This window comes from Atta cephalotes (assembly GCF_000143395.1).
Source record: "Atta cephalotes unplaced genomic scaffold scaffold00094, whole genome shotgun sequence".
NCBI lineage: Eukaryota > Metazoa > Arthropoda > Insecta > Hymenoptera > Formicidae > Atta > Atta cephalotes.
Genome location: NW_012130158.1, coordinates 213,900 through 222,807, shown reverse-complemented (window position 1 = coordinate 222,807; position 8,908 = coordinate 213,900). Strand labels below are relative to the sequence as shown.

General features: G+C 30.9%; 1 protein-coding gene and 1 non-coding gene across 2 annotated transcripts; both read left to right on the top strand.

Moving 5' to 3' along the window:
- The first annotated feature begins 4,181 nt into the window (after nt 1–4,181).
- Nucleotides 4,182–5,258, top strand: LOC105624902 (THUMP domain-containing protein 1 homolog). The gene is made up of 4 exons (XM_012206246.1): nt 4,182–4,408; nt 4,484–4,622; nt 4,704–4,948; nt 5,039–5,258. Exons 1-4 carry the CDS (start codon nt 4,182–4,184, stop codon nt 5,256–5,258), a joined length of 831 nt encoding a protein of 276 aa, XP_012061636.1.
- Nucleotides 5,259–6,810: 1,552 nt separating this feature from the next.
- Nucleotides 6,811–6,882, top strand: Trnaq-cug. The gene has a single exon. It is a non-coding gene; the product is annotated as a tRNA-Gln (tRNA).
- The last annotated feature ends 2,026 nt before the right edge of the window (nt 6,883–8,908 follow it).

Here is an 8,908-nt window from a genome sequence, read left to right as displayed (position 1 = left end):
GGATAATAAGGCCGGTTCTAATTCAAGAACTCCGAAGGAGGAGGGGGAGTGAGAGATAAGGGGTTACCCGCGATGCAGGGAGAGGAAGGAATGATGTCACTGGGCGAGATCATAGGGGGAAGGAGAGAAAGGATGACGTCATAGTGCACAAGAATCTGCGGGGGAATAATATCGCGATGGATGATGTTGCGATGCAGAAAACGAGGATGTCCTGGGTGCGGGAGATTATGTAGCGGGGATGTGCGGTGATGAGGTCAATGGTCGCCGGGTGCGATCCGCCGGTCTCCACCGCCGCCATCACCGAATGCGATCCCCACCGCAGACTATACTTACCATGTATACCATCTCTTATGTGTCGCCATCTTTTTCTTACGTAATCTTCCTTTCAGTTTATTCCATGCGATTATTTATGCAGAAATATTTTTTATTCTATCAAAATATAACTATTATTATTATTTTAGAGAGCTCGATGGTATGGTCACGCGTGATGGTGTCGCGCATAATGATATCGCGCGCGTAATACGATGCCGCAGATAGAAAGGAATGATAGAGAGAATAAATAATTTTGAAGACAGAGTTAATTTATATATGTATATTTATTCATTTATTTTAATCTAAATGTATACAATATATTTATTTATTTATTTAAATCTATATATATTTTATCACATATTTTTTATGAATGTTGAATTCGCCGCTGCTCTATCATAAAAGTGATGTCATTATCATTATCATCTTCATTCCTCTTTTCAGCCGATTTCCAGTCTCGTCAATATCCCTCGGCGTATCCTCTCCATCAACACATCAAAAAATCGATTTAGTCTCATGATGACATCAGCGGTTAAGTCTGGAAAAGAAAAATATAATTTGAAATTAATATGCAGAATAACGTCTTAGAATTGTTCTTATCATTTAAAATAACATTAAAAGATTAGTATTATATATCAATTATATATCAATTTTTCTTTCTCTCACAATAAAAAGTAAAAGTAAATTCGAGGCTTTCGAAATTCGAGGCTTTATTGTAAAAAACTGGTTATACATTTATGATTCAAAGTATTGTCTATCGCTGGCCACTAACTTTCTCCCACCTTCTCTTTCGGGTAGCATACGAATCCCGCATCGAAAAAACTGGTCATCTTTTGAGGCTATCCACGAATCGATCCAATTTTTTACTTCTTCATAAGACCGGAAGTGCTGGTCAGCCAGGCCGTGTGCCATTGATCGAAACAAGTGATAGTCAGAGGAAGCAACGTCTGGAGAATACGGCGGGTAGGGTAGGACTTTCCATTTCAAATTTTTCCGTTTCCAAGTATGTCTTGACCACTTTCGCAACATGGGGTTGAGCATTGTCATGCTGCAAAATCACTTTATCGTGTCTCTCGTTGTATTGCGGCCGTTTGTCTTTCAATGCTCGGCTAAAACGCATCAATTGCGTTCGATACCGATCGCCTGTGATTGTTTCAGTCGGTTTTAACAGTTCATAATACACTACGCCGAGCTGGTCCCACCAAATACAGAGCATGACCTTGGACATCAAAATCACCGTTCTTGAAGCGTTGAAATCACTCATGACATGTTCTTTCACTAATAACGGCCTCACCATAAGTATTTGAGAGCATTCGATGAGCCTCAGCCGCAGATTTCTTCATATTGAAGCAAAAAACCTCCCGCAAATGACGAGAATTTGGCTCGTAAACTAACATTTTCAATCGAGAATAATTTTATGATGCAGACACAAATCGACTAATGTTTCTATGGGGTTATGTTGACAGATGCCCAAGTTTATTGTATGACGTCTATGATCTATTTATTTCGACCATCACTTACCGCTAAAGCCATCTATAGGAAAACGGTGGAAGCAAAGTTGTACACCTAATATTTTTAACAAAATATCGTTCAATACAAATTTCGTTTAAGTTTATTACTTATTTGAAGATATTGGATGCGTATGAAGATTGTATATTTATATTATTATTTCCAAATATTGGAAGGTTCACACACAGCGTTTATATATTGCGATAACCTAGGGTTTAGAGACATTATTAATTTTTTTAAATACTACAAACCTTTTAATTTATATGTCTTTTTATTTAGATATATTTTTATATTGTAAGTAAGTTCATAATCAAATTTGTTAACATTGAAAATGATCCGAATAAAGCGTTTGTTATAGACCATTGTTTTTTATAATTTAACTATTTATATTATTAAAAAAAAATTTGTATTAGACTTACCTTGTAACCCTCTTTTATATTATTATTCATTTTTTAATTTTGTACAATAGAGTTTTGTATTCAAGATTTATATATGATTTGGATTGAGGTAACAATTTTTAATGATTATAATGTAGTACTAATTATTGATATCAGATATTTTATATACCTGATGTACAATATATCGTTCAAATTAAGTAAAATTTTTATTTATGGGATTTTAATAGATACAAAAATATCTATCACTTAGGTTTTATCATATATTTTAAATTAATAAAAATTTTTTTTGCAGAGCGTATATCTACAGCGCTTTTTTACTTTTTTTTAAAAAAGTGTATACTAATATCTCATGCATTTTGTAGTATTTAAGATTTTCTTATATAAACAGTATATAAATTAATTTAGTACATAATAATTAATTTAGTACTTTTGTCCAAAGAACTGAAGAATGCACTCCTAACGCCTTTTTCTATCTTTTTTTAAAAAGATAAATTTTGTACTGATTTCCTAACCTTAATAGTTATCAACTTTAATTTAATATTTCAGTTCGTGGGGTAGATCGACGCTTTTTTCTTGTGAAATCTTTTTCCCGTTTTCGGGAAAAAGATTTCACAAGATTGAGTTTATTTTTATCAAAATTTAAGATAATTTTCAATCTTTACTATAAAAAGTATTCAAGCTTTGTAAAACGTGTCCGTTTAATAATTTTAAAGTTCCAGTTTCTTATTCCAAAACCGGTTGTACCAACGTTACTTTGACTTTAAGCAAAACTTAAAACTCTCTCTATCTCCGTCTTTCTTTCGCTTTAAAACGAGACAGAGAGAGGTTTAAGCCTTGCTTAAAGTCAAAGTAACGTTAGTGCAACCAGACCTTAATCACTTAAATTTTAATAGACATGCGAATTTCCATAAGCGTTTACTATCTTTAGTAGTATTAGATTTACACTGGATCCAACGTGCATCGTACGATGCTCTGCAACCAATCAGAAAACAGAATTTTGCTTCATATCTACCTAACCAAGGGTTTAAACCAACCAACTACAATCGAGTATTTCCCTATCAGTCGAACGACAGGGGAATGCTCGACTGTAATTGGTTGGTTCATTCTGATCCTTTTTAAATGGTGGAAACTAGGCCATCGTTACAAAATAAAATTCTGCTTTCTAATTGATTGTAAAATGTCATACGATACACGTCGCTGATTTCAAGTACAGTTTTTAATTTATTGGGATAATTAATATCACTAATTATGCGTTGAAATGTCTAATCAAAATAAATGAAAGCATCTGACATAAACATATGATATTCGCCTTCGAACGACATCTGTTGAGAAATTCACACGAACTTTCCAGACAACCCAAGTGTGAATCCCGCATATCTCGTTGATATTCTAGACCACGTTTAAATGCACGAAATGAGCATGCTTCTGGATGCATTTATTGGATATCGGACATATTTACATTTAGATTGATATTTACATTTAGATTCATAGTCGGATCTTATATTTAAAACTGGCTTGGAGGATTGTGGATTTTGATAGATGAAAATTACCAAAGTGAGGAAAGGTTACTAGGTATTGATCAATTAAATTATGAAATAATTGAATAAGTGAATCTAGTGAATTTGCTCACTTTTATAATTTTCACCTCATTTGAAGAAACACAATCGATCCCTCTTAAATATAGTCTTAAGTTGTCATGAACCAATCAGAGGGCCACATTAGCGACTTAAAACTATCTTAAAATAAGAATTAACTGATGAACACTGCCTATATTCCTTATATTGGCTGTGTTCGGAAACGTCACATCGGAGGCATCCGAGCGACGTTTCCAAATGATTTCCGAACGCAGCCATTATATTATCAAAGACTTTCTTTTGCGGTACGAAAAAGATAAATAAATGTGAGATTTTTATTCTGATTCAAGATAGAAATTAAAGGAAGAAAGTAAATATAAAATAAATGCAAATGAACAGTGCAACAAATACACGAAAAAGGAATGACAGATATGTCGCGAATCGTAAGGATTCTAAGAAACGTAAACAATTTGTGTTGGAACCCGGTATGACAGGATTTCTATGCACATGCAACTTTCATGAGAGAGGCTGCATTACTGAGGCCTATAGATTGCTCAATTTGTTTGCAGATGAAAAATCGGAAATACATAAGGTACTTAATTATGTAAAGCAAAATATATTGAATATTTGTAAATATTTGCTGTTAATTATTATGAATATATTTTTATTTTTTCATTTTAAGAAATCTGAAACATCAACAAACACACTCCATAAAAAGGAAACTGATAAATCTATAGAGGATATTGATGATGACATATCAATTGTTTTAGAGAAAGAAATCAATGAACTTAGAACTGAACATAAGATGTCATTGTCTTCTCGAAAATTTCAAGTACATTTGTCATATTGACTAACATTAATGAAGTTATTTTCTTTGAGATAACATTTACAATTATCATTATTTTCCATATAGGTAGTAGATACAGGTGTTAAAAATATGATTTTTATAACAAGTACTTTATCAAATCCATTAGAATTGGTTATCAAAATTGTTTCTAAATTAGATACAACCAAAGAACAATGTACTAGATACTTATTAAGGTTACTTCCAATTGAGGTTGTTTGCAAAGCATATATGGATAATATAAAGACAAAAGCAAATGAATTATTTGAAAAATATTTTGTTCAAGAGCCTAAAACATTCAGCATTGTGTTTAAGTAAGTGGTTAAGTTAACTGGTTGTATTTTGTATTTATCAATCCTGGTAAATATAATGATATTTTATTTATAAAGTTAATAACATTTTAGTCGTCGCAGTAATAACAGCATTAAAAGAGACGAAATCATTGAAGATTTGGCAGAAATAATATTGAAAAAAAATCCAGGTAATAAAGCAGATTTGAAAAACCCAGACATAGCTGTGATTGTTGAAGTAATACGTGGGGTTTGTTTATTCTCTGTCGCTCCTCATTACTACAAATTCAAAAAATACAATCTTCTCGAAATATGCAACAATACAAAAAAATAAGGTAATATTTTTTATAACAGTTGCGTAATTTTTATATATGCATGAAGATTTACTTTATAAAAATTGTTGTTTACTATTATCTTATATGTTATTGATATAATAAATTTGTATTTTCAAAATAATATATAAAGTACAAAATTTTTTTAGATAATCTCTAAGGAAGAAAATTTAGCAAATGAAGAAAATATTAATATAATTATGTTAAATTCAGAAAAACGAGTAAAATGTATTGATAATAATAAAAAGAACAACTCGGTAAAATATAAAACTCGAAAAAAAGAAAACAAATCAACTAAACTCACTGACAAATTTGTAAATGTACATAACAATACTACATTTTACATTTTGTAAAGACGATATATAGATAAATAAATGTCACATGTATATGATGTGAAATAGTTCTTATATATTTTTATTAATACACTTCTCTTAAAATTGTTATTAATAATTTTAATTTAAATTAATAATTTTATAAAATATCTCTTATTGTATATAAAAACTTATTATTTGAATTATACACAATAATTAATTTTCTTTCTACTAACTGATTCATCTCATTATTCTGTTCATAAAAGTATTAAGGTAATTATCAAAAAATTAATAATTTATAAGTTATTTAATATTTTATGTCAATATGTGCCAGAATAAAATATCTCGTAACCTATTGGTTTTTCGATATCATTACAATATTTTTATATGTAGAATAATTAGAGCAATCAAGTTATGTACAAAAATTCATATAATTCTATTTAAAAAAACAAAATGACCTTCAAATTTCCTAAGCGCCTCCACTTGGGAAAAAATGTTTATGTTCTAGCATTACGTTTCAAAGTTCTATAGTATTAAGACCCATTTGATATCGCTGAATTTTATAATAATTTGTAGTACTCAATTTTTTCAATTTTTTGGATGATCTAATATTAATCAGCAGTTGTAAAAGGAACGTGTGTGCGTGCGTGCGTGAGAAACATGTAACATCCATCTTGTATTGATTTCACTGTATCAACCTGTTGTAAATTTGAGAAGTTCACGATAGATATCATAAGATAATAGACTTCATACGATTATTATGTGACTTCTGGAATCGATTAACATCACGTTCCGAAGCTGCTTAAATCCAGATCGTATCTTGCCATTATTCTTCTTACCAACATGCGAGTACAATATGCGCTTGTTATATTTTAATTTTTGAACATCTTACATAGATACCGGTAACATTTTAAAATTTATTTTTTTAACATTGAAAATGATCCGCTAGAGTTCGAAACGTCTGTACAAATTTTCAGATTGTTTATAATAATATTATAATAATATTATAATATAAATTGTTACTCACATAATATCCAGAGTGATTCTTATCCCTATTTTACATTGTTTAATTTATTTAAAAAATGTTTATCATCACATGATGCTCCTCTCGATACTAACAACTTTATTTCAAGCATTTCTTTTTATCTTCAAAACTAGGTGTTATTCGGATGGCCTGGTCTTAAGTGAAATACCTTGTATATTGTTAAAGAAAGTAATATCGAGCAAAAATTTTCGACACCAAGGTCCCATGGTGTAATGGTTAGCACTCTGGACTCTGAAATCAGCGATCCGAGTTCAAATCTCGGTGGGACCTACTCTTTTTATAACTATATAATTTTCAATTTTTTGTGAATCTTGATAAGACATAGAGTGTCATATTTAATATTATATTACCATTATGATATATTTTGTAATTCAATTAAAAAAATATATACCATTATTAAAAAATAAAAGAAAGAAAGTAATTCCTTTAATGTTGTTAGTTGTTAACACTGTTCTAAAATTGAGTACTTCAAGTAAATAATGGGATTCTCTAAGACCCAGTTCCACAATTGACGGTTAATTTTTAGGGCTTTTATCAAAGTTAGCTTAACCAGTCTAGTAACTTTACAGGATTCTGAAGATCAACTGAAGCTGATGTCTGAGAAAAAATACGAACTGAAGAGTTAATACATTTATATTTATAATTTCTCTTTTTGCATTTTCTCTCTGATATCTGTTTCAGTTGGAATCTTGCAAAATTACTAGACTGGTTAAGCTAATTGGAGCTTGATAAGGCCCAGTTCTACGACTCATGGTTAATTCTTAACTGAGATTTAATTTGTTTCTCATTTCTTTTCAATTCTAGAATTAGAAAGAGACAATGTCTGAGAATAAGTTGAACCTCGATTAAGAATTAACCGTGCGTTGTGAAACTGGGCCTAAACGTCGATAATTACCTCTATGACCTAGTTACAACTCACAGACTCGTGAAATAATTATAAAAAGAAAATAAAAGCAAGTTCGTGAGCTGCAACTCGGGAAAAAATTTTACATGTATGGACAGATGTTATTTTGACGGCCGTTTGGAACTTTAGTTACGGGATTATCAACATCTAGGAAAAAGAATAAGCTAAACTAACTCGGTTCGAAATACATCCTAATTTATATTTATAGTCTTTCTTTATTTTAAGAATGGAGAAAGTCTCCATGAAGAATTCCTCGATTCTCTAAAATCTTGTTTCATAAATGGATCTGCCTTTCCAAAAGAAGTAATATTTTAGGAATTTTAGTAATCTACTGAAGGCAGCATGTCATAATATATAATATATGCAAATCTAATATCGTGAATTACGAATAATAAAGGTTATAAAGGCATTGTTGATTAAATAAAGTCGTAATTAAACATTTTGCAACAATAATGGACAAAAATAAAACTAATAGCAAATTTGATTGGATGCACTCACTGCACTGTACAATATCATCGTACATACAAAATAACATAAAGATATATTCATAAATAAACATAGAAATCGATTAAATTGTGAAATACTCAATATATTTTACTGTACTGTTAGGTAAAATATGTAATTCGAAATATTTGCATTTTATTTTTATACTCAAATTAAATCAATATACAACGGCTTTAATATGCATCAGTGCTTCCAATCGAATTTCATCATAATATAATACTTATTATATGAAGAAGGAAAATATGCTTTTGGCACAGTTTACTTCCGACAAAAAGCTAATTATCAACAATAATTATCGATGCGATAGATCTAAATTAAAAGCGATCAAAACAGACGAACTAAATTTAAAAATTTGCTTGATTATGAAAGTTGCATCTCCTCCTCGAGGAAGGAAACTCGTAATTTCCCTCGAGAAAAGGAAGCTAATAAAGCTCCTTGTTTGGTCAAGGAAGGTTTATGAAACTTTAACGTGAAATGAAAAATTAGGAATCCTCAATCCTCAAAGAAGGACTATGAATACGAATATAAATCACTGGTGAGAGTAGGATCATGATGGAATGGATTATATTAGGCTTTGCTTCCGCCGTTTTTTTCCGAAATTCGAGGCTTTATTGTAAAAAACTGGTTATACATTTATGATTCAAAGTATTGTCCATCGCTGGCCACTACTTTCTCCCATCTTTCGGGTAGCGAATCCCGCGTCGAAAAAACTGGTCATCTTTTGAGGCTATCCACGAATCGATCCAATTTTTTACTTCTTCATAAGACCAGAAGTGCTGGTCAGCCATGTGCCATTGATCGAAAGTGATAGTCAGAGGGAGCAACGTCTGGAGAATACGGCGGGTGGGGTAGGACTTCCCATTTCAACGTTTCCAAGTATGTCTTGAC

Bases quoted from the DNA above. Each gene is read 5' to 3' on its own strand.
- LOC105624902 (XM_012206246.1), top strand. From the start codon at position 4,182: ATGAACAGTGCAACAAATACACGAAAAAGGAATGACAGATATGTCGCG. The intron at 4,409-4,483 runs ATTGAATATTTG...GAAATCTGAAAC, and splicing joins AATTATGTAAAGCAAAATAT to ATCAACAAACACACTCCATA. The intron at 4,949-5,038 runs GTAAGTGGTTAA...ATAACATTTTAG, and splicing joins ACATTCAGCATTGTGTTTAA to TCGTCGCAGTAATAACAGCA.